This window comes from Malurus melanocephalus, unplaced genomic scaffold (assembly GCF_030028575.1).
Source record: "Malurus melanocephalus ecotype Western Australia unplaced genomic scaffold, MMel_1.1 scaffold_269, whole genome shotgun sequence".
Classification (NCBI taxonomy): domain Eukaryota; kingdom Metazoa; phylum Chordata; class Aves; order Passeriformes; family Maluridae; genus Malurus; species Malurus melanocephalus.
The window spans coordinates 593679-617885 of NW_026623501.1; the positions used below are offsets into that span (position 1 = coordinate 593679).

The 24207-nt window shown below is 53.6% G+C and overlaps 2 protein-coding genes across 2 annotated transcripts in view; one reads left to right on the top strand and one right to left on the bottom strand.

Moving 5' to 3' along the window:
* CAMK2A (calcium/calmodulin dependent protein kinase II alpha) overlaps nucleotides 1–5817 on the top strand; it is a 30741-nt gene extending 24924 nt beyond the window's left edge. The window contains exons 14-18 of the mRNA XM_057376052.1: nucleotides 843–891; nucleotides 2201–2276; nucleotides 3096–3190; nucleotides 3531–3768; nucleotides 3965–5817. Of these exons, the coding sequence (XP_057232035.1) occupies nucleotides 843–891; nucleotides 2201–2276; nucleotides 3096–3190; nucleotides 3531–3763 (453 nt within the window). The 3' untranslated portion in view covers nucleotides 3764–3768; nucleotides 3965–5817. The remainder of the gene's footprint in view (nucleotides 1–842; nucleotides 892–2200; nucleotides 2277–3095; nucleotides 3191–3530; nucleotides 3769–3964) is intronic.
* Nucleotides 5818–11180: 5363 nt separating this feature from the next.
* Nucleotides 11181–24207, bottom strand: part of SLC6A7 (solute carrier family 6 member 7) — a 16795-nt gene continuing 3768 nt past the window's right edge. The window contains exons 2-14 of the mRNA XM_057376072.1: nucleotides 18803–18983; nucleotides 17988–18119; nucleotides 17188–17422; nucleotides 16559–16697; nucleotides 16142–16276; nucleotides 15415–15518; nucleotides 14778–14902; nucleotides 14293–14405; nucleotides 14080–14211; nucleotides 13675–13774; nucleotides 13218–13318; nucleotides 12852–13019; nucleotides 11181–11965 (exon numbers count right to left, since the gene is read on the bottom strand). Of these exons, the coding sequence (XP_057232055.1) occupies nucleotides 11750–11965; nucleotides 12852–13019; nucleotides 13218–13318; nucleotides 13675–13774; nucleotides 14080–14211; nucleotides 14293–14405; nucleotides 14778–14902; nucleotides 15415–15518; nucleotides 16142–16276; nucleotides 16559–16697; nucleotides 17188–17422; nucleotides 17988–18119; nucleotides 18803–18983 (1881 nt within the window). The 3' untranslated portion in view covers nucleotides 11181–11749. The remainder of the gene's footprint in view (nucleotides 11966–12851; nucleotides 13020–13217; nucleotides 13319–13674; nucleotides 13775–14079; nucleotides 14212–14292; nucleotides 14406–14777; nucleotides 14903–15414; nucleotides 15519–16141; nucleotides 16277–16558; nucleotides 16698–17187; nucleotides 17423–17987; nucleotides 18120–18802; nucleotides 18984–24207) is intronic.

Here is a 24207-nt window from a genome sequence, read left to right on the forward strand (position 1 = left end):
TCTCCTGACTCAGGTCTGCAGGCTGCATCGGTCCAAGGAGCCTTGGAGAAACACCTTCCATGCCTCTGCGGGGACTGTATGGTCATGGGACACCTTGCCAACCTACATCGGGGTCTTCTGGGTAATACACAAGCAAGGCTCTGCTGGGAAGAGCTAGCAGAGCCATTGCTCTAGCTCCGCTAGCAGAGTTGCCTTGATGAGGCTCCCGGAGAGAGACAGGGGGTCAGTACCCCTCTCTTCCCAAATCTATGTAGTGCTCAGCTGTTTCTTGAAAGAGCTGTGTCTCAGCCTTCAGTGGTCCATGTGGGTGTTGGAAGCACTGTTTTATTGTACATTTCTCTCCCTACTCTGCGGTCAGTGTGGTCTCTCTCACTCCTGCACAGTCCCCTCTTTCTCATCCCAGCTCCTCCTCGCTGTTAATTTGTACATCTCTCTCTTTATTGTACAGTCAACATGGTGTCTTCCACCCCTGCACAGCCCCTCTCCCTGCCCCTCCGGCAACGCTCCTAGGAWCCCACCACATGGCCCCCGGACCTGCCCCCATCTCTGTCCCCACAGGTGTCGGTAGGAAAGGCAGCGCCGTTCCTACGAGACCCTCCACAGCCCACCTCTTGTGCCCTTGGCGACAAGGAGTGGAGGTCAGGGAGGGCTCTGCCAGTGCTGCCCTAGAGCTGTGGTTGAGGACAGGTTGGACCTGCTGGCGTTTTCCTTGSTTTCTGTCTGTTGGCACAGTTGAGCGCTGTGGGGTCGGACTCGGGGGGCTGTCGAACACACGAGCTCCGTCTGGTACAGGGAGAAGACCCTTCTCACCACCCCATCCCCCCTTTCTGTTCTTTGCTCAGGAATCGTCGGAGAGCACCAACACCACCATCGAGGACGAAGACACCAAAGGTACCAGCRGGGGCATGCGGGAAGGTGGACAGGTTGTTTGGGAGGGGTGCCCATGGGTCTGGCCACCCCTCATGAAATATTTGCTACAGCAAAACCCACCACCATCGAGCTGCCTCAGGGCTCTTCGGAAGTTGCTTTAACTCCTCAGGTGGTTTCAGTGCTGGGTTGCTGCCATGAGCAGCTGGGGCTCCTCACTGCTGGTGAGGAGGGGKGTGCTCCCATAAAGAGGGATGTTCCCTGAAAGCAGGTGTGAAAATGGCAGAAATCTGCAGGGATAGCAGCTCGRCTGCTCTTTTAAAATAAACATCCCTTTGGGAAAAGCCTCCAGGGGAAATCCCTGTCTGCCGCCCGCCTGCCTGCCAGAGGCAGCTTTCTAAGAATAACCCAGGGAGTAATTTATCGGTGTTAATTTGTAAAGTCTCTCGATGAAGTGATCCCAGCATAAAGCAAGATGGACTTTGGCCTGACATGAGAGCTAATGGGACAACTTGTCCTGCTGGAGAGGGACTCCCCGAGCCTGGATGTGCAGGCAGGTGGTGCTCGGGAAATGAGGGAATCCCTCGCCTTTCGGAACAACTCCTAGGAATGCACTCCCTCTCCTTTCATTAGTCACAATGCAAAGGAAAAAAAAGTCAAGCATGATGCCGATTTGCACTTGAAGCAGAGCCTTATTAACAAGGCCAGWGTTACCTCTGACAGTGCCTCCTGCATCCCTGGGAGCCAAAGCCACTCGTGCAGCCCATTCTTCCCTGATGAACTGGCAGTGCCTGGRCTCACTGGCAGCAGCTGCACAGTTCTGTGCCCTTTGCAGGGTCYCTTCTTGTGTCTCTTGGGGTGGCTGCACATGTCACTCACCTGTTCTCCTCCCTGCTGAGACCCTCTCCTCCCATTAGAGAGGGAGGTGAGAGCATCTTTGTTCCAGCTTGCCCTGGTTGGCCTCTGCTGTGAGTTCACAGGGTAGAGGGTCTCAGCTTAGCAAAGCTTTTCAGCCAAGACCAGCTTGTCCCAACTTYTGGGCTGAGGGTAGCTCAACACTTGGTGATTAACTTTTTGGCTCTTWTGGAAATTATGGAGGTTTTCAGTTTTGCCCTGACTTTGAAAATCTTCCCTTTCTGGAGATGAAGAGCCCTTCCCCACCTCTCTCTCTCAAGTTGCTGTTCTGCTTTTTCCCTGTACAGTTTCCAAAGTCCCCCCACATCCTGTGCTCTGTTTCTGATGAGATAGAGGTCTTTCATTGATCTGGTAACACCAGCACCTACTTCTGGTTTTGTTTATCCTTTTATTTTCCTTTTTCTCTTTAAACCAACAGTACGGAAACAAGAAATCATCAAAGTCACAGAGCAGCTGATTGAAGCAATAAGCAATGGTGACTTCGARTCCTACACGTGAGTGTGCCTGTGCTGGTTTGGGCTGGGTGAGGGCTCAGCCTGCCAGACCAGGGTCTCTCACTCTTACAGTGCTGCCCAGGAGGTTTTGCTGCTGCCCAGGGCAGGATGACCAGGTTGATGTGGTGGGGGAGAATGGAGACGATCTGAGACAGCAGGGAACCTCAGTTTCCAAGCCTGACACTGCTCTTGTGCTCAGCTGACCACATCTCTGTGGTGTCGCTGTCATGGATGAGCCTGTTTTTTGGCTTGCAGAAACAGGAATAGTTGTAAATGTGATTTATGGTGGAAGAAGTATTTGCATGTGTGGAATCTATTATATCAAGATTGCCACAGGCTGTTCTGAAGTGTAGGCGRTTTCTGGTGCTGAGCTGATTCTGTTCAGAGTACACCTCTTCTGTGTCCAAGGCTGATTTAATTAGTGATGTCTGAGTGAGTGCAGGTCTTCATCCCTGCCTCAGAGGATTGCAGCAGGGGTATTTTGATACAGAGCAGATAATATGCATTTTTTTCCCTGACGTCTTCCTTTCTTGTAAAGAAGATGACAATATTTGAGGAGGTTTAATTGTGGATGGTGGCTGATGGAGAATGCACCCTGCTTTGGTGGGGTCCTGGCTGCAGTCAGTGGGCAGGAGGTGAGGTGGGTTGGGCAGAATGCAGTGATGAGGTCAGATTTTTGCAAGAATTGCTCATGATGCAAACACTCAGCCTCAGGCTGAGGGAGCCATCCTGCGCAGGAGGAGTTTATGTTCTTCAGGCTCTCATGCCAGAAGTGGTGAGATAACCTCTCACTTTTCTCTCCCCTTCCTGTCTCCCCAGGAAGATGTGTGACCCCGGGATGACTGCTTTTGAGCCCGAGGCTCTGGGCAACCTTGTGGAAGGCCTGGATTTCCACCGATTCTACTTTGAAAACCGTAAGTAGCTCACTTGCTTTCTGAGGGACMCCTCCCACATGCCTTTCTTGACCTCCATCAGTTTGCTGGAGGGAATARGGTTAGGATGGCTGTGGGAGCATCTCTGGCTGATCTGGGAGATCCCAGAAGGAGGTCTTAGGTCAGCTGGGGCCTAAAGGGGTTTTTGGGTTAGCTGATTTCTAGRTGGACCCATCCTGAACCCACCTACATAGCATATACTCAACCTTAAGGAGAGAGCTTAACATAGGTGCCTCCCCTTCTTACATTGCTGTCGGCCTGGGCAAGAGCCACCCAAACTCCTTCCCCTGCCTAAATCCACTTGTGCTTGTCCCCTCTCCAGTGTGGTCCCGGAACAGCAAGCCCGTGCACACGACGATCCTGAACCCCCACATCCACCTGATGGGAGACGAGTCCGCCTGCATCGCCTACATCCGCATCACGCAGTACGTGGACTCCGGAGGGATCCCCCGCACTGCCCAGTCCGAGGAGACCCGCATCTGGCACCGCCGCGATGGCAAATGGCAGATTGTCCACTTCCACAGATCCGGCGCGCCCTCGGTCCTACCGCAGTAAGCCCTGTGAGTATCTGGGGAGGGGGCAGGCTGGCTGTGGGCTCACTGCAGCATTGGGGCTCACAGCACGTGGGATCCTGTCTGAAGGTCTGTGGTGCGGGAGGAGGTGGCTGATTGCTGTGAGATGGCAATGGGGAGAGGGCTGCTGTGCCAAAGGGATGGTCAAAGCAATTTCCAGCYCTTCCCCGTTTGTGTTTTGCAGCTGAAGTGTGGCCCTGCCCGTGTTGGGTTTGTCACTGACTGACTACCAAGGGGAGACCCCCTCCGACATGTTCACCTACGGGACTTTGGCTGTTGGCTCTGCTGCTTGGTTCCCGCTGGAATAATCCTCGCTTCTCACCGCACACACATGAYGGCCCCGCCAGTGCAGCTCAAGCATCCCATCAAACCCTCCACCCTGCYGGGGTCGTGGCACTGGGCCCCGCTTCCTCTGCATGAACCAGAAAAAGAAACCATGAACTTAAACTCAAGCATCTGGCCAGTGTACAGGCCCCCCTCGTCGGCTGCATAGCATCGGTGGGCCCCCTCACTACCCAGCGCATCTCCTGAACTGGGCTCAGACTCATGATCCACCTCCATCCCCACCTCTGCTGGAAGCCCACCGAGGAAGAGGGGGGCAGTTTTGAGCCGCTCTCTGCTGCATCCTCCCTGCGTGCTGGTGGATTTTGCTTTGCTGCTATCAAGGTCTCTGTCTGCCGCCATGACTTCCACCTGCTCCCGACCTGAGTTCCTGCTTCGGCCAGGGAACAGCRATTCAATCCATTTGCAAAGTTCATTTTTCATGCATACCTGGGCAATGAGGGCCATGTTTGGATGGGTGAGTAGAGACTATCTGTTTATTTTCCCTTCCCAGTGCAGGCTGGCTCCTTCCCAAGAGGGCAAGTAGGTTTGCACCCTGGCTCCAGGCAGCTGCTRTGCCAAGAAGGATGCTCTCCCTCCTCCCTCCCTTCTCCCTTTGGAGCAGAGACCGGCGATGCTGGGAGAAGAGAGGAGGAGAAAGACAACTGCTTCCCAATACCACAGGGGCACAGACAGGAGCTGGGGCTCTCCCATCTGTGTCYGGGCAGYGGCATYGCCCCTGTGCCCTCCTCCTCACCCWCCACCCAGCCTGGATCCTTTACCCCAGCACCCACCTCTGCCCCCCACATGCAGCACTGGCATTCCGCTGCTCCTGACTCCCAGGATGGGATGGGGGCAGCCAAGCTGGCTGCTGGTTCAGGGCACAAACCTCCATCGCCCRTGTGATTCCTTCCAGCGACAACAAGGAATGCAAGCTTTAGTGACAAACTGCAGAATCTGRTTGTGCTTCGACGAAAACAAACAAGCCTTTTGCTGTCTTCTCCTTTGAGCGCATGCCTTTTTATAGGGAAAAGAAACCAACCTACCGTGTATTTCGTAACTTGATTTTGAGTATTTGCTGAAATGGATCTTTATGTAATAACTAGAAACATTCAACTGTTTAAGTGGGGAGGGAGGGGGGATTTTCGGGGGTTGCTGTTTTTCATTGCGTTTACATTTGAAGTGGGGTTGTTCTGCCACGATGCTCCTMCCAGGGGTCCCACGGCTGCCAGCCCCCTCCTCACACCGTGGTGGCTTTTCCCATTCTGTCCCACAGCGTTGGGTGGTGAAGGCACCCATCTCCAGGGGCACCTGTCTCCAGGGGCACCCACATCCCCACGGCGCCTTCCTGCACCCCATGGCTCTTCCTGCAGGGCAAACCACAGCGGTGGCTCTGGGAATGCCACTGGCACGTGGCTTTCAGGACAGAAGACACGGCCGGGAAGGGGAATGTTGGTCTCACCTCTTTGCCAGCAGGCAGAGGTCTGAGGGTGGGTGTTTTTCYGGCAATTTTTCCGTTTCACATTCTGTTTTTTCCGACTGGAGCCTCTCCGCTCTCTGACGTGAGGCTTCTGCAGCGCTGCTGCCCCGGGGTACTTTCTAGCTCCACTCTCTTCGTCTGCATGGTGTTTAACTTTCTAGACGGTGCGTGTGTTGAAAAACAAAGAAATGAACAAAAACTGCTCGTTTTGGACCTAAAAAAAAAAAAAAAAAAAAGAAAAAGCATCTACTTACAAAAAAAAAAAAAAGAAAAAGGAAAAAAAAAAGGAAAAAAAAAAGAGGAAATGTTTCCTCCATGTAAATTCTGAGCGTGTATTTTGCCTTTTCTGTGGTTTTGAATGCTTTGCTCTCTGTTGAGGCAGGGACGGCCACCATGCCAAATGCAACTACATCCTTGCAGACTGCAAAAATATTTTCCCACTGGATGGAGGGGAAGAAGTCTAAACTGCTGGGGCATGGACAGGCCCTGAGAAACGTGTTGGTGTGTTCTGCTGCGCCAGCAGTGCAATGRCTGCTGGTGACATGTATAGGAGATGCCTTTTTGGGGGCAAATCACAGAGATGATCCAGGGGTGCCCATGGGGGTCCCCATGCCCTTGGTGGACCTGTGCACCATAGGCTTGCAAGAGTTGACTCCAAAGCAGGGAAATCCATGCAGGGAAAGAATTAGCTTCTAAGGTAGAGTTTAGGTGTTTTTACAGATCTGTTTTTCTTCCTGTAGTCATATAGTGCTGAAGTTTTTTTAATTTTTAAAGGAAGGACTCAACTCTTTCACAGTTCTCTCTCTCCCTCTCCAGAGCTGGCTCTGAAGCCAGCCTTGGTCAGTATTATCCATCTTCTGATGTCCAAGCTCTCCAGGTGTCAAGAGGATTTTTGGGGATTGGTATAAGGTGTCTGATGATGGAGGACATCACAGCAGGGCTTTGCATGGGGGCTGGAGGGCAGATGCCATCTCAGCCTGGTTTTGAAGCTGCTGATAGCTGTGGGCCTTGAGTGGGCTGAGGGTGAAGCTGCTCCAGCAGCTGTAGCTGGAGAAAGGACTGGCACCGGGGCTGCAGTAGAGTTYGCTGAGAATGACAGATGAGATGTTGGGGTACATACAATCTGCTCTCACTGAGAACCCACAGTCACTTCTAGGGAGAAGCATCTTGGCTTCCAGGAAGGCTTTGAGGCGTCTTCTTGCAGGGAGTTTCTCCTCCTTGAGGTTCTCCTAGGTCACCTCCCCATGATGCAGCTGGATGTCCTTGCAACACTCCTTTTCAAGGGAAGCAGAGTCTGGAGTTTCAACTCATTCTAGTCTTCCAGTCGAGCTGCARCCTGACCAAGGAAGACTCAACTTCCCAACATGCCCATGCTGGCAGCATTAAGCACCTGCACTTTAGGGCTCTGTCCTGCCTGGTTTCTCTGCCCCACCTTGCCCTTCTTCTCCAGAGTGGGTTCCTGAATCCCCAGAGCATCTCAGTAAACACTGATGGACCACCAGCATTTCTTGCAGAGTCCATGGAAAGCATCTGTATCTGTCTTCCTTCTCATTTCCTGATTTCTGCTAAACTGGCAGGAAAATGATACAAATAAGTTTCCACCCTCCTTCTTTGGCTGGAAGAGCCAGGGATGCTGCTGTTACATCTCTCCTTTTGACACTGTCCCTGACAAATGGAATTGGGCATTGCCCCAACAATGACACCATGGCTCTGGGAATGATAAAGTTCAGGGATGTTCCCAATAAGCAACATAGACAAGGCCACCTTGTTGGGATGGAGTTTACCATCATGGACCTCCTGTCCTATCAGCCTCAAGGCTGGAGATCAAGCTGTGGCACATTTGATTTCCTGGCACAGACAGAGCTCCTCTCCTCTGGTCTCCTGGTGTCTGGGGCAAACCAAACTCAGAAGTCCTCCAAACTCATCCCCTCTTCCACCTCTCCCACACCTCAGAGGAGTCTAACTGGAAGCTCTTGCTGTGGTGGTGTTGAGCTCCCAGCTCCACAGGTGGATTTGGGAGCTGCCTGTTTTCCCTTCCTGGCTACCAGGCTCCTCTGGCASCATCATAATTTCTCACATCTTGCTGATGCATCCCGTCTAGAAGAACAAGAGGCCACTCCAGGGCCTCCATCCCCTCTCCAGCTGGGAGAGCTGTCTTTCCCCGCAAACCCGTATGAAATGCCCCCTCTGCCAGACACAAAACCCTTGTCTGACCCCAAACCTGCCTCTCCTCCCATGGATGCCCCCATGGATCCCCAGAAGCTCGGACAAGCAGCAGTCACYTACTCCCACTTGGAGCTCCTGGTGGGCTCTGCAGCCTGTGGTGGGGTTTGCAGTGCCACGTGTGAGAGGGCAGCCACTCAGCCCCATAGTCCAAGAGGTATCTGCCAGCAGGAGATCCCATAAACTCCTGACCACCCCAGGAGACAGACTGACYTTTCTTCCCCACCACAGGACACATSTCATGGTGTACCCCACACTCTTGATGCAGCACAGGTTCTCCAGCCAGCAGAGAAGARATCTCACCCTTGCCCATGTTCCAGGGTGCAGGTCCCAGCCCGTCCATATCAGACAGGGAAATGCAGMTGTGAGCAGGCTGTGGGGACACCAGAGCAGGGGCTGGTGGCCAYTCTGCCACCAGATCCATCTGAATCTCCTTCCCTTCTGCAGGTCATCGACAGGGAGTGGGAGAGAGGAAACAGTGGAAGGGATTGTATCGAGTGGCTCCTTCCTTCTTTGGATTGTTGTCCCTTTTTTCTAACTGTTGCACAATTTTAGGGCTTTTGTAACATTTTTTGGACAAGCAGGGAAAATATGTTAACAGTGGTTTAAGGAAAAAAAAATGAGATCTATCTCTCTCTCTTATATATTATATATATATAAAAACTATATATACTTACAGGAAATCTCTATGGAAATATTTATTTAAGATGATTGCAAAAAATATATTATAATTAAGAGTATACCAAGCTTTGTCACGTAACAAAAAATCAGGCCCCGGGGAGGGGTAGCTGCCTGTCCCCTCGTGTCTGTCCGTCTGTACGGTTGCAGCTGAAGCCTTTCTCTCTTCTCTTTTTGTAAGTGCACTCGAACTGTTGAGCAGTGTGACCGTGTTGGATTCAGTGGGAATTCGGGGGGGAGGTGGGGGGGGATTGATTTTGTTTCCTTTTCCTTTGTCTCTTTTGAACCTGCAGCTGTGAACAGAATGATCACTGCTCAAATCAGATGCTCTGTTTGGGGAGGGCGGTGGGGGGGGACGGGGAGCAGGGTGGGTATGGGAGGGAGGGCGAGTGTCAGTTTTATTCTTGGTGTTCAAGTGCAATAAATAGCTACCAACTTCTGAGCATGGAAACGGATGATTCTCCGTCACTGCAGTGACTCAGACTGTCTGCCACCCCCTTGTCCCTCCATCACCACGCTGCTGTCCTCGAAAGCATCAGGGCTGGGACCAGGCCTTGGGCAGGGGCTGCTGCCTGAAGGATGCTGGTGTTCTGAACTCTGCCCACCCCTGGTCTCCAGCATCTCTGTGGTTTTAGGGAGGTCAGTGTGCCCCCCAGACCCAGCTCTTTGCAATTCAGTCCTTTTCCCAGCGATGGGGCTCTGGGGTCAGCAGGTGTCCGGGAGCCCCCAGCAGGTGCTCAAGCTGGATGGGGGTGGGAGTGCCCACTGGGCTGTTTGGGGGAATTTTGAGGAAGCTRGTGCTGCAGGGTGAGTGAGACTGACCCCCAGGCAAGTCCAGGGTGGGTCTGGGGGGCTCCCAGGGGCTCGTACCCTTCAATCAGGGGCACTGGGTTCAGGCTGCCACAAGCCCCGTTCCTGCTCCTCCCCCGGCCCTGGGGTGCCCCTATGCCCCCCTCTCCTGCCATCTGCCCCTCTGCCCCCCTCTCCTGCCATCTGCCCCGGCCCCGGCAGGTGTCAGCACTGCAATGTTCCCGCTGCTGCGTCCCCCGAGCCCTGGGCAGCCACGCATGGCACAGCACACGTGTCCTCGGGATGTGCCACTGCCCCAGTGCCTTTTGCCCTTGGAGTCCTCCCTCACTGCCAGCTTCGCTCCTCAATCACATCCCTGGCACAGCYTGGGTTCTGTCCCTCCCAGCGCTCTGCAGCACAGTGCTGCTTGATGGCAGCTGCCAAGGGAGAGCCCTGAGGATCCCAGGATCTCAGTGGGGATTTGGGAAATATGGCAGGATCCCATGCAGGTAGAAAAAGCTGGGAGAYATGCAGAGACCGGAGCAGCTTGGTCAACCCAGAGCAGCTTCAACTCCATGCGGTGGGAAGGCGTCAGACATCCCTGGTTCCTCTGGTGCTTTGTGGCTGGCAGTGACACCGTGAAACACCCAAATCCATTACCCCACACAGACCCCCGTGTGTGCCCCTTTGGGGCCAGCCCAACCCGGGCTCCCTGGCCAGCACCCACACCGATGGCTGGGCAACACCATGACCTGCTGAGCCTCCTGCTCAGCAAATAGTGTCAAGGTTAGAGCGAGGGATTCATTGGGGCCATAAATGTTTATGGCAGGCCCTCCCCGCTCCGCAGCCGCCATGGCCTGAACTTTCCATCAGCCACGCTTTTATGGCTGGACTCTAATGATTAACCCGGGGCCAGCAGCCCAAGGCGCTTCACGGTTGTGCTGCCAGAGCCCCACATGCCTGGAGTAGCTGGGGCTGGGGGACCCCCAATCACCCCAATGGGCTGCAGCAGTGGTGGGATATGGTGAGGAGAATGGGGGAAGCCATCAGTTGTCCTGCAGGAGAAAGGAAGGGCAGAGCTATCCAGGAATGAGCTCAGCATCCCTGGACAAGGAAAGGTGAGTAGGGAGGAGGACAAGATGTGGGAGCTGATCCTACACTCCTGGAGGAGCAAAGGCAATAATTACATTTCCTCTGCTGTAAGGAGAAAAACTGCAGCCTTTGCCAGAATTCACCCTGGGAACTCAGAACACAGTGCTGGACCCAGTGTATCAGGACCACATCCATAATCCAGACATAGACCCTAATATTTATGTTTATCCTAGGGTTTTGCCTTTTGCAAGAAAAAGGTTTGCCRGAAAAAGACCAGGGGGAGCTGTGCCCCTCTAGATGCACCTAGGAAGCCYGGAAAACCCCTCTAGATATGCCTTTCTTCCATGCTGAGGATCCTCCGAATAACCCAGGCAGGGTCTGTCACACAGAGCTTTTACTGGTGAGCTGATGGCACATGGTAGAAGGCACATGTGACACTGACAGTGTCAGRTCCAAACAGCCCCATCCAGGAGCTCAGCAAGACCCTCAGGCCAGCAGTGTTGGCAGGAGGTGGGACACGGGCTGATCTAACCCAAAATCACACACAGGCACTGAAAGCCAGCCCTTCTCTTTTCTCTGGGAAAAGCAGCACTCAGGGCTGGGGCCACACCTTGGGGTCCTCTGTGGGTWCTGGGTCCATCTGAAACCTTTCCCTGACCTCCTGCACACATGGGGGACAGCTCACACCTTCTCTTCCCTTCTTCCAAGTCAATCCAACCCTGCCAGGCAGCWCAGGGAAGAGCTGCTCTGGCCCACCAAGGTCCTTGGGGGATCTAGAGCCTGGTTTGTTTATAAAGTCTTTTCTTTTATTCTTCTACTTGTTTTAAACTGCTCATTTATTAGGTCAAATTGCTTTAGGAGGACACTGATTTGTGCTGGTTTTGCTGGAATACCTCAGTGTGATCAGAGTGCTCTGGCACACGCTGTCCTCGGGGCACGGAGGATGTTACAGCTTCTCTCACATGTGTTTATGGGTTATTGGAGTCAAACACACACAGAGAACAGATCAACACACWGGAGCTCCTTCTCCTCCTCCCCACCTCCTGCAGCCTGGATATCCCTGCACCCTGGACATCCCTGAGTGGGGACGGCAGGGCTGGGGCCGAGGGTGGGAGTGGGACAGCCCCAACACTTCAACCAGACACTGTCACACGAACACATGGACTCATCACGGTTTGTCACACTGAACAAAAACACATTGTGGGCACCAAGACAGGCAGCAGYTCTGTCCTGGCGGGGCCAGGGTGGTGGTGAGGAACCTGGCAAGGTCAGCAGCTCCTGAACACTCCTTGAAAGACCCCCCAAAGCTGTCCTGAAGTGCTGCGGTGCAACCTGTGCAAAATGGGAGGGTGAGCTCCCACCCAGCCTGTGGGACACTGGGTCCCCTCATATCATGGACTCCTCCTCGTCCTCCTCCTCCATCTCCCGGTCCACCTCGATGGCCGTGTTCTCGTAGCTGGTGATGCCCCCATATTTCCTCATGTGGACCATCAGTGGCTTGGGGGACTGGCTGCCAGCCAGGCTGGCCACGTACACGCCGGTGCGGTTCTCCTCCAGGGACGGGCCCCAGTCCATGGCCGGCCGGCTGGCTTGCTGCACTCGCTGTGAGGGGACAAGCAGAGGGAGCACAGGCACCCTGCACCCTCCACTCCCCAGCTCACCCATCCCTCGCAGTGCCCTGATGGGCCCCAGGGACTGAAAGAACCCCCAGTGAGGATGGGACGGGGTAAAAAGCTTTTCCTGAAGCGTTTTGGGAAGGCAGCTCTGTCTAAACACCTTGCTGTGGGAGCTGGTGGTGAAGGCTTGCAGGAGTGAGGGGCTATTGTAGGGCTAAAGCCCKGTGCTCTGGGGTCAGAGCCACCCAGACAAGTGGTCAGCCTTGGCCAAGGTGGCTCCTGGCCATGCCACAGTGCCCATATCAAGCCAGTTACAGCCAGCAAGTGCTCGAGCTGGGGATTGCTGCCTGGGGAAGGCATCGAGCTGTGCTGCTCTGCTTTTAACAGCCTGGGGAGAGCAGTGAAGGGCTGGGAAAGCTGTGAGCAGCCAGCAGCTCTGGAACCTGCTCCTGGGAGAAGCCTCTCAGTGCAGGGATCCCATCTGGGCTGACTGCACCCGCTGGCAGCTGCCTGCCTTGCTGCGTCACTGCTCCTGCCAAGTGGGGGCAAAGTCCCAGGTGCCCATGCCCACCCCACACTGGGGACAATGTGCTTCCCCACAGGGCACAGCAGGCTCGTTTGGGAGCAGGAATGCACACCGGGCTGCCCCTGGGGCAGCACTGTTACTCAGTACCCGCCTGGGAAGCGGCACTGCTGGAAATGCCTTGGGATGTGCCATCTCTCACACCCCATTGGCAGCAAGGGGAAAKGGGAACACACACCTCCAGGAGGGAGGAGGCAGAATCTTCTAGAGGATACTGGATTAGCAGGGGCCTGTGCTTACTGCTGCACATTTCTGCTCCCCAGCTATGCCAGGCCCCAGTAGCTCCTACCTCCCAGAGCGTCCCTTCTTCTTGGAGCACAGCCACCACCATGCCCATGGGAATCATCAGGCAGGAGAGGACTCCCATGAGGATGCCCAAGACCTCGGCCCAGGTGGGGAAGCGGTAGCTGCCATACTCRGAAGGCTGGTACTTGACAATGTTATACACCAGCAGAGCCTGTTGGGTGGGATGGGAAGTGAATGAGGTCATGCTAGAGGTCTCATGCTCAAAATAAGCCTGGAGAYGATGGACACCTCCCAGCAGGAGGGTCCAAGGGCCAGGAGATGCTGGCAGTGCAAACTGTCACACTGGGAGGTCACCCAGGGATAGTGACACCACCATGGTTCTCCAGCACCATCCAAGATGAGCAGTTACCATCATTGTTGCCGGGGATAGGATCATCCAGCAGGTTCTGAAGTAGGGCCCTGGTTTGAAGCCCAGCATCATCTGGACATCTCGGCAGAACCTCTTTATGCCTGCAGGAGGGAGAGGACTCAGAATCTTTGRTCTCTACCCCAGAGCCCAGTGCCTGTACCAGGCTGCCCTGCACTGATCACAAGCAGGGGTTTGCATCCTCTGCAGCTCAGCCTCCCCCATCCAACTGGGAGATGAAGGAGGGGGAGCGAGCTGGTGGTCCCTGAAGGACCAGGCTCAGCACTGCATGTACCTTTGGAGAGGTGAATCCAGTGATAGCCAAGAAGAAACAAGCAATAGGAGCCGAGTCTCATGCTCCATTGTGAGGCTGTTGGTTTCCCTGCTGTCCCCTCTAAATCCCTCTCTCCACACAGACAGCCCATCCTTCCCTGTGCCCTGTGGGGACAGGAGCCCTTACCATAAACACGTGTCACCACCAGGCAGGTGGTGATCACCACCACCATGAGACCAAAGCCAGCGCTGTAGTCATCCAGCAGGACCAGCCAGTACATCCCACCCTGCAGAGACAGAGCACAGAGGCCAGCATCTCCAGGACCATCATCCCAAAAAACCTCCACCCATGCCCTCTGACTTTGGGGAGAGCAGGCAGCAGCCTCAAGAGATATCGCTGTCCTCACAGGGTTGGTGTAGGGATGGGAACAGCACTGTGTCACTCCCCTTGGAGCTCACACCTTCAGGAAGCCTGGGCTCATCTCTCTTTCACCTTACAAATACACATCTGAAAACTTGGCCCTTGACCTAAGTTCTCCCTAAAAGAAGTCTCTAGCTGGTGCTCACAATGGATCCATCCCCACACTCATACCTCTGTTGTGAGGATGAGCCCCATCAGGAAGAGGGCGATGCAGATGACGGCTGAGAASGAAGCTTTCTTTGGCCGCAGGTAGTAGGGGAATTCATCTGTCACTGCCGTAACGATGGTCTCCATAAATGCAAACTACATGCACGGGAGGAGAGGGCCCCCTGAGCCCTCAGGCTGCCTGCAGTCCACAGCTGGCTCTGTGAGCTCTGTCCTTACCTGGCTGTCCAGGCCCAAGGTTAACAGCATGAAGAAGAACAGGAATGACCAGAATGGAGAAAGGGGCAGCATTGTCATGGCCTGGGGGTACACCACAAAAGCCAGACCAGGACCTAGGGGAGGCAAAGGACAGCAGGGTGAGCAGAGGGTGACAGAGCTGGGCACGGGGGCATGGAGGAGAGGAGAGCTCAGCAGAGCAGCACCAYGGCAGGGACCTGCCAGGACTCTGGCAAGATGGGCAGGAGGGGTCCTGGGGCAGAGTGTGGAGAACTGGCCTGCTCCTGGCTCAGACCTTCATTAGACATCCCTTGTTACTCAATATTTGCACAACAGGAACTTGTCTCCCCCTTCCCTCCCCCTGCCCTGCTGAGCATTCACCTCCACCCGTCATGCTGACGCCCTCAGGTGCCTCCCATCCTGGCAGGGCTGCTCCTCAGCACACCCAGGCAGAGGGGSAAGGGGAAAGCATCTCCATTTGGCCTCACCTGCTTTTGCCACCTGGTTAACAGGGACCCCAAGCTCCTGGGACATGTATCCTAACACGGAGAAGATGGCAAAACCTGCCAGGATGCTGGTGATGGCATTGCCCAGGGTCACTATGAAGGTGTCCCTACAGAGGAGGAAGAAGATGCTCTGAACGTGCTCGTTCCTTCCCACCCCACACCAGTGCACGGTGGCATTGCCAGCCCCAGGTGCCCAGTAGGGTGACCCCAGTAGGGTGACCCACTGACTGTCCTTCAGGGCCTCTCATGGCAAGTGTTTTCCAGTGTCAAACGGATGATTTTGTGGGGTTTCTCACAAGTTTTCTTTCCCCTGTGGATGGGATCAGACCAGCTGTCCAACACCCATCTCTGTTGGTGAACTACACACAGGGACAGGGCAAACATGCACAACTCCAGCTCAAATATCCTCAGCTTTCAGCAGCTACAGCCCAAAACTTCTGAGCTGGGTGTCCTGCCTTGGTGCTTATGAGAATTTTCTCCCACAGATCCCTCTGTTCCTCTCAAGCTGCCAGGTATCCCCTYAGTGCAAGGAGCAGAGCAAGGTGACTCTGCTGCACCATGTGCTTCTGCTGGCTCCCCCCAGCCCATGATTTTTACAAGGTATGGGTCTTGTTCCCACCTGTAGATATTCTGATGGAAGGTGTTGTACGAGGCGAAGGTGAGGAGGCCCCCAAAGCCCACCCCAAGGGAGTAGAAAATCTGCAGGGCTGCCTCGATCCACACCTGGGGGAAGGAAGCAGTTCTGAGGAGAGCAGGGGTTTGGAAACCTCCATATGAGGAAGGTGGCATTAKAAATCTGCATTCCCAGAGCTCTGGACACACCTTCCTCAGCACCCCAAGCATGCACAGCCTGTGGGATATTGGTCTTCCCTTATTAATACATTCACCACTCATAGTGGATCAGCTGGCTAATGGAAGGGCTAGTAAGGATGTTTTAGAGTCAGCTCATGTGGCATTAAAYGTGCTTGAAAAACTGGGTGGTGTCTTGGTGACCACCTCCACTCCACATGCTGGATTTCTTGAGTCAAATCCACCCCGGGCATCCATTGGCACCCCCAGCCCATCACAGGGCAGGGAGGATCCTGCCCAAGGTCCTGGTATTCAGGGGAGGTGGGGAGGACACTATCCCATGCATGCAGAGCCATAAACACATGCATGAGGTGGGGACACACAGGAATACTGGCCTAGACAAGGTGTGGGACACAGATTTTTCGTCTAGGAGCAACCAAGAGAGCTTTAGGTTAGGGTGTGGCCAGAAAAGACAGTTCTGCCTCCGTTGCATTCTGGAGGTGGCAGGAGAAGGTTCATTTTTGTGCCTTGAACAAATTGCACAATATCCTACTCACCTTGGAAGACAGCAAGTGATCAAACTGGGGTGTGAGGTAAAACCGGATCCCCTTCCAGGCCCCCTCCAGGGTCACACCACGGATGAGCAGCATCACCAGGATGAGGTACGGGAAGGTGGCGGTGAAGTACACGACCTGCGGGAGAGCACAGCCAGCTGGGAGAGCTGGGAGTGAGAGCACAGCGTGAGTGCTGTCCCCATGGCCTGTCCCCAGGGTGGGGCACRTCACCCTGGGGTCCTTGGGCTGCAGCAGGGCCTGTGTGTCAGCTCTGCTGGTGTCTGGGTGTGCCATGTATCCCCCAAATGTCCTGTACCCAGCGGGTGCTGTTTGTGGGTCTCACTTTCCCAGATGTGCAGAATTGCAGGCACAGGTGAGAATTGCTGCAGGTCCCCCCAGAGGAGACTGGCCAGCCCTTACCTTGCCAGAGGATTTGACTCCCTTAAGGATGCACAGATAAACGATAGTCCAAGAAAGGAGCAGGCACAGACACAAGTTCCAGCGGATCCTCCCAGGATCCCCAATCCCCGAGCTTCCTTGGATGTGCAGGACATACCGGCTAGGGAGGAAGGAGAGCTGCTAGTGAGCAGCCATGAGCAGCCTCTGCCTTCTTCCAGAGGCTCTCTGACCCTAGAAATGCCTCTGCTGCAAGACAGCCTTGTCAATAATCATAGGCACCRGCAGCTCCTTGCCAAGAAACGAGAACAGTTGGAGTGATTTCTCCACCACATATTAAAGAGTCTAGAAGGATGCCTGGCACTTTGAGAGCAAATCCCCAGCCATTCCAGACGTGGGATGCATTTTAGTCTAGCRTCTCTCCAGGCCAGCAAAGCAGCGCTGGAACATGGACACCTCCCACATGCCAGTGGCTAAACTGTGATGTCACCCACAGCTGAGCACACGAGCCCATTGCTGCACCCACACCCGTGAGCCATCACAGCATCTGTGCTGTGAGATGTGCAGATCCTTCACCCCTCATCCCATCCCCACTCTCTCCCTGACTGGATACCAGCCACGTCCCCACGCCCAGCTCGGGCTGACCTCTTTACCTCCAGTACTCCTCGCTGGGGCTGACGGTGTTGCTGATGTTGACGGGGAGGGTGTTGTTCCCYGCCTTGATGACGTGGTGGTCCAGGCACAGCTCGGTGTTCCACCAGTTGCCGCAGTGCTGCCAGGGCAAGTCGCTTGTGAGGGATGCAAAGAGGTAGAAGAGAACGTAAGCAATGATCATATTGTAGTAAATGGCCACCAGSGAGACGATGAGGATCGTGCCCATGCCAACGCCTGAAGGAAGGAGAGGGTAAAGAAGGAGTGAGCTGGAGCAGAGCAGAGCACATCCAAAAGCAGGGTCAGACACTGCACCACAGCAGCCAAATGCTCAACGAGTGCAAGGGTCACCTGCTGGGGCAGCTTCTCATTGCCATTTTAACCTCTGGACATGCCTTCTCTAKATTGATGATCCATTGCCTCATACAAACAGCTTTACTACACCTCAATGTTGAGAATAAAACCATTTGATTTGGACCCTTTTTGAAATTCTTTACTCTTACCTTTGTCTTTAGCAGGCATTGCTTAGCTTTCATGCTCTATTTTGTACAATAATTKGCTTAATAATTTTCATGCCATTTCTAGAGCTGGTCATGCCATCCAGAGCTCTCAAAGACTGACAAATGTCATGCATATCTTGCAGCTACAAAAACAGCTAACTCGAAATTCCAGCCTGCCACACCTTCCCCCAGGTTTTAACCTTTGATTCTAACAAGGGCTTTAAGGATCATGGGATGCTGCTGTTGGTGCATGTCCTCATCAAAGAACTCTGCAGAGGTCCCTCAGGACTTCACTCACGCACCTTTAAAGAGAGGGCTTATCTTCCACACTGCAAGTGGCCCCAGGCTGGAGAACTGGCCGAGTGACAGCTCCATGAAGAAGATGGGGATCCCACAGATGGCCAGCATGATGAAATAAGGAACCAAGAAAGCTCCTGCAAGAAGCAAGGAAAAAAAATCCTGAAAGTAATGCAGAGCAAACACTGAAAATCCAACTGTGACTGGGAATAAAGTCATTCAATATGTGTGGTTCTGGGGGATCTGCATCAAAATCAGGAAGACAGCGAGAAGCAACAGCTCACTGCTAGAGCAGGAGAAGGGAGCTGTGATTCACCTAGTGCTGTGCTTCCCCCCGCTTCCAAATTTATTTCCTCTTTGAATCTTCCACAAACACCAAGGAATTCTCCAGTTATTATTGCGTGAAATAAGCAATTCCTCTGGGAGGAGCWGAACCAGCACTTTGCACCATCCCCCTGGGCTCTTGCATTGCAAAATCTTCACTCCCTCCTTCAGTCCCTGGCAAGAGTTCACTGACCCTGCTGAGTCCTGGAGGACACCAGACCAAGAAGCTACTGGACACCAGGAGAGCTGGTGTTCAGTTCAGCATGGAGCCAGGGATTTTTCTAAAACCAGGAATACAGAGATGGGGTAGGTCCTTTCTACACAAGGGTATGGGTGTTTAATGCCCTGAACAAGCACAGAGGGGCAGGAAGAAGCTTCACCCTGGAGCAATGAGTGCCCAGCCCCAGGAAGCAGAAGGGGCATTTCTTCAGGGACACATCCCACCAGCCCAGGGCAGTGGGTGGGAGAGTGGCCACTCCAAAGGATGCCCAGGTACCTCCTCCGTTGGTGTAAGCCCTGTAGGGAAACCTCCAGACGTTTCCAAGGCCCACGCAGTATCCGATGCAGGAGAGGAGGAAATCCAGCCGGCCTGTCCAGTTCCCTCTGTCTTCCGGGCACTCGGAGCCCAGGTCCCCATCCTGGCTGCTGGGGCTCACCAGGAGATCAGGAGTCACTGGCTGAGCAAGGGAGCAGGGTGTGGGAGAGGGCAGACAGGGGTTGAGGAAGGAATAAAAACAGAGGATGAAGAATGGGAGAGAGGGAAGGAGTGCCAAGAACTCATGTGTGAATTTGTGACCCCAAGCCACAGCACTGACACTTGTCCCTTGGGAACACCCTGTCCCAGCAGCTCTCTGTTCACCACTCCAGCCAAGGCCCTGAGCAAACAAAAGGCATAAATGTGATCCCACATGGCCACAGCTCCCCTGGGAAAGGCAGGATGGTCCCAGCTCATCTGAGAAGGTTCACCAGGACCCAACTTTCAACGCCAGGTTCCAAGGACATCTTTTCAGGGGACCACAATGAACTTTCCGGATCTCCTGCAGAACGTGGGCATGAGGACAGCGAGAGAGCTGTGGTGCTGTGCCAGGGAGCATGACACCCAGCTCCATGTGTGCTGCCATGCCAGGCACTTGGTTGGCTGCCATTAAATGCTCCATGCATTTTTCACACTTTTCCAACTGCCAAAAAACCTACACTGTGGGAATTTAGTGCTGTTCCCAGTCGTCCCTGCTGAGAGATGAGAGACCTCCTTCCAGMATCCCTAATGTGCTCTGGATCGATGCAGCACAGGCAGGGGATTAACCCACTCCCTTCCTCCCCACTGCTTCAGCTCTGCAAGGCTGAGTCCTGCAATCCATCTGGGTTGGGGCAATGCACCAGGAGGGCTCCTCTGTGTTTGTGTGAGGGTGTACAGCAGGTCTGCGGTGAGGTATTCAGTCTGAATTTTCCCAGTTTCCTGACTTCAAGAGAGCAGTGAAGGCATCCCCGCTAACTCCCTTCCCTCCAGAGCTGAAAGCCTGTGCCAGCAGTTGTGGGGTGAGATCCCACCACAGAAACACTCTCAGCAAAACCAGGCAGCACAAAGGGCCAGAATGAAGATCTCTCCCGTGTGTCACCGTGTGTTACTGTGCCCCAGCATGGGAGTTTATCGTGTTTGTATCAAGGCACAGGAGGATTCTGGAGTCCCTGCTGACAAGGTACCAGGAYYAGGYCAGCAGGAGYTCMTTTGGGAACCTTCTCTCCTTCTTGGGCTCTCTAAAGAACAAAAAGCAGCCACCTTGCTGCCCCTGTCTGTAATTGTAGGGAACAAACCCATGTGATGTAGTTGAGGGAGAGGGATCTGTGTTTGGAGGGATCATCCAGAAGGAGCTGTGTGTCCCCTGCCCCAGCGTGCACATGTGCCCAGAGTCTGCAGAAGGCCCCAGTCCCCAGGAGACCAGAGCTGGCTGGTGATTAGAGCTCAGCACTGCCCTTTAATGGCCTCAGGGAAGGTGGCAGCCACCTCCCCTCCCCTCCTCTCCTCCTCCTCCTCTCGGCTGGACTGGACTGGAGGATGCTCCTGCTGCCTGTTCCCATGGAGACACCGAGCCACGATGCTGATGGGGAAGGCAGCCAGCTCCCACCCTCCCCAGGGTACACCCCAAACCCCAAACTGKTGGCACTGCAGACATGCTGCTTGCAGCCCAAAAGCACCAAACACAGAGGCAAACTCCTCCCCATCTCCACCGGGTGTGCAAACACCTCGAGGCACGCCGGGGCAAACTCTTCCCAGAGCCAACCTGAACTGTACAGCTCCAGCAAAGCTTTTTACCAAACTCCTCTGTGAAAAGCCCATCCCTGCTGGATGCCACCATCACAAAGCAAGGGCCAGGAAAAAAAGCTGCAGAAACACAGCCTGAAAAGGCTAAATATGACCCAACTGTAATAGTGTTTGCCATAAAACCCTCTCTACCTGGCAGCCCTCCTGCAGCTGTTCAACACCTCCAAGCCATGGCCATGACTGCTGATTATCCCAGCACAGAGTGGGCATGACCCAGAGCTGTCTGTGCTTGCAGGGAATGGACAGGCTGCTCTGGAMTCTCTCCCAAAAATTTCAACAGCTAAAACCTGTACTCACTAAGATTCCTGCCAGGCAGGGACCACCACAGCTGGGTCTTCCCCCTGCAAAAAAAAATGTTTCCCAGTCCATCACACTGCCTGGGCAGCTTTTGTTTTCCAGGTTTGAATCACAGGAAACCAGCAAGCAGGGATGCTGGGAGATCATTAAATCTTGTTTGCCAATTCCTGCATCTGTGTCTGAATCCTAAACACCTTCAGGGGGGCACAGGTAGAGCTGCAAGATCTGGTTMCATGCAGGTGCCTGTCCATCAGATSWACACAGAAATCAACACAGAAGCAACAACAGGAAATGAAGGGAACCAGTGGGAGCTTTCCAAAACTGTAAATGGCCATGCCAGTCCCGTTTTGAGGGCAATGGAATGTAATTTATCACTCGTGTCTCAATGATGACTATCCCCTTGTTGATATCTTGAACTGTGCCGTTTAAATTTGAGCTCTACAGTTTAAATTTGAAAGTAGAGACCACTCAAGAGTTAGACCCCAAGGAAAGTGTCAGCAGTGCCCATTGGGCAGGCTGAGGAGATACAGCTCAGGGATGATGCTGGAAAACACACACAAAAGCCTCTCCATGGCAGCAATGCTCAAAATTGCAGAAATCACAGAATAACTGGCCTATTTGCCTGACTTGAAACAAATTACAAAGCGCAGTATTTAAAGATTCCAGCCCATCGTTGTCCCAAATAGCATAAAGAAACACCTCCCTACTTCAGACTGCTGGAAATCTCACACACCAGCTTGATTCTAGACCTTTTTTTGTAGGATTAATGCTCTCTTTCAGCCTCTGTCATAACAGAAATTCTCTTTTTCAGCAGCAGCTGAAGTGCTCCAGTGCTGTGATATTGCTCTAGCTCTTTCCACCGTCAGCTGCCATCCTTCAAGCCGGGCTCCTGTCTCGCAGTTCTAAACAGACGGGGACTAACAGCTCCCTTGGCAACCACGGCCTCTTTGAACACAGCATCACTTTCCACTATTCGCCAAAAGAYGCTCCCAAAGAAGTCAGCAAAGCAAAGGTCACTGAGAAGAAAAAGCACTTCAGTCTGTGCCAAGATAGGAGCTCAGGTCTATAAAGAAATGGGTCTGTGCTCGTTATTTTCTTTAAACCAATTTACTTAAACCAAAACTCAGCTGCATCTGAGTAAAAAAAACCCAGCCAGATCAAAGTTATGTTTTTATCCTATTTTGTCTCCATTTGAGCTGGCATTGTGGGGTTATTTTGTCAGTGTTTCGTGCCTGGATCACAGCCTTTGARCAAGAGAAATGCCACCCGGCACCAGATTTCTCCCCTGTGGATCTGAGCACAGTGAGTCYCTAAAGCATGAGTCACTTCAGATTAGTTTGAATTGCTTGTTAATCTCTGAGACAGAAAAAAAAATATTTAAAAAGCATAGAAATTAATTCAAATGTAATATCACTTAGAAAGCAAAGTAAATAAAGCACTGCTATGGTGTGGAAGAGCCCCTCGAAGGGCTGCTCTGACCCTGGGTGACCCATCCTGGGATCACAGCAGAAAATGATGCTGGAGCCAGCACAGAGAGGTTGGGGGCTGCAGATGGCTGAGACTGAAGCAAACTCATCACAGCAAAGTGTAGGGAGTGTGCACAGATACAAATGGTTGTGGTCATTAATCTGAAAGCATTTGGGAAGTTTTGAGACAGTTTTTGGCAGGCAGAGGGCAGTGGCTCAGGGAGGAGTATGCTTCTCAGAACCATGGGCAGGTATGGGAAGGGACAGCACAAACCGTGGCTCCCACCACTGGCTCCTGTGGGATTGAGTCCATTTCTGCCAAATAAACCCCAAAGCAAATAATGAAATAAATTAAATCATCCACTCAGCTCTTCTGCAAATACTRTTGTGCAAAAGCCAACCTGAAATCSTCAGAGCCTGAGAAAGGTCYTCTCTAATRAAGAGGTGTTTACAYATRCCTAAARTMTRTCTGGTAAGAAGGTTTAAAACTCCAGCTGGCCAGTGGATCATAACGAGAGGAAGAGGAGGCTGTCAGGGTCCAGGTGGGTGCTGCAGTGGGGCTGGACACATCTTTCCATCAGACACCACCAGCTCCAGCCAAGCCCAGTGTCACCATCGTACACGGTGGTGCCAAGGGGGCTGTGAGCACCAGCACCTCCATCTGGAGCTCAGCAATGGTATTTTTGGGTAATAAAGGAGAGAGGGCTCTGAGCAGCSCTGGGAATGGGGACAATAACACCAGAGACATCTGCTTTTCATCCCAACTGATCACCATGGGACTAAATGAATTCCTGAATAAGTGCTAAGGAGGGTCACCAGCATCAGGTAACTCAGAAAGCCATTGGAAGGGGCAAAGACATCTTTTAATGGATCTTGCAGTCACAAAAYCATCTGGAAAAGTAATTTGCAGGAAAGAGGAGGAAAGAGAAGAGCCAAATGATGCCTCCAAACAAGASTGGAGAGATAGGCTGTCAGGGCCTGCTGGCTGTCACCAGGATACTGCTGGGTTTTTTACGTCATTTCCCAATATCCTAGGAATTTCCTGACAGGGATGAAACTCCCCTGGGTTTTCATTCATCTGAACAGTGGCACAGGTTGGAGYCAACCTGCCCTGTGTTCAGTGAGCATGGCTTGACAGAGGGTGYAGCTGAAGAGGCTCCCAGCCCTGGGTTGCTGATTGGGATGCTCCAGGAAGGGCTGACCCACTGAGCAGCAGCACATCCCTATGAGGGACTYATGGCTGATGCCACCTCTGCCACCCTGCTCCATGGTGTCCCCAGAGAAAGGACTCAGCCCCCAGCGTGGGGGGAAATGGGAACTCAAACTGCAGAGAGCAGAGTGACCTTAGAAGGGAGCCTAGGATGGGAAAGCCTGACAACTGGGTTTAAAAAGGGCTTCTGGCAGTATGTAAAAATGGTTTATGGCTGTGCCAGCTCTGCCCTGAGCCCGTAGTTCAGTGTCCAGCTGACCCCTTTCAAATCCTGCGCAGATGAGGAGGCAGCCCGAGCTGCAGGTGGAAAGGCGCTGCCCAGCTCCCTGTGCTCACCCCGGGGAGGGATCCGAGCCCGGCAGTCCCGGCTGGTGGGAGCAGCGTCCTCGGGGTGCCAGGCTGCGGGGAGCCAGCTCTGTCCCCGGTGCCACCCACAGCACCTAGCCAGACACAACATGAGTCACCAGCGCCGGCAGCACCTGCGGAGGGGAGGGCTGAGGGCAGGAGCGGTGAGCACGAAATGCCCCATCCCTCTGCCCACCATCCCGCTCTGGCCCCGCGCACCAGCGCTATTCCCTAAAATCGGGAATCGGGATTCCCGGCTGATC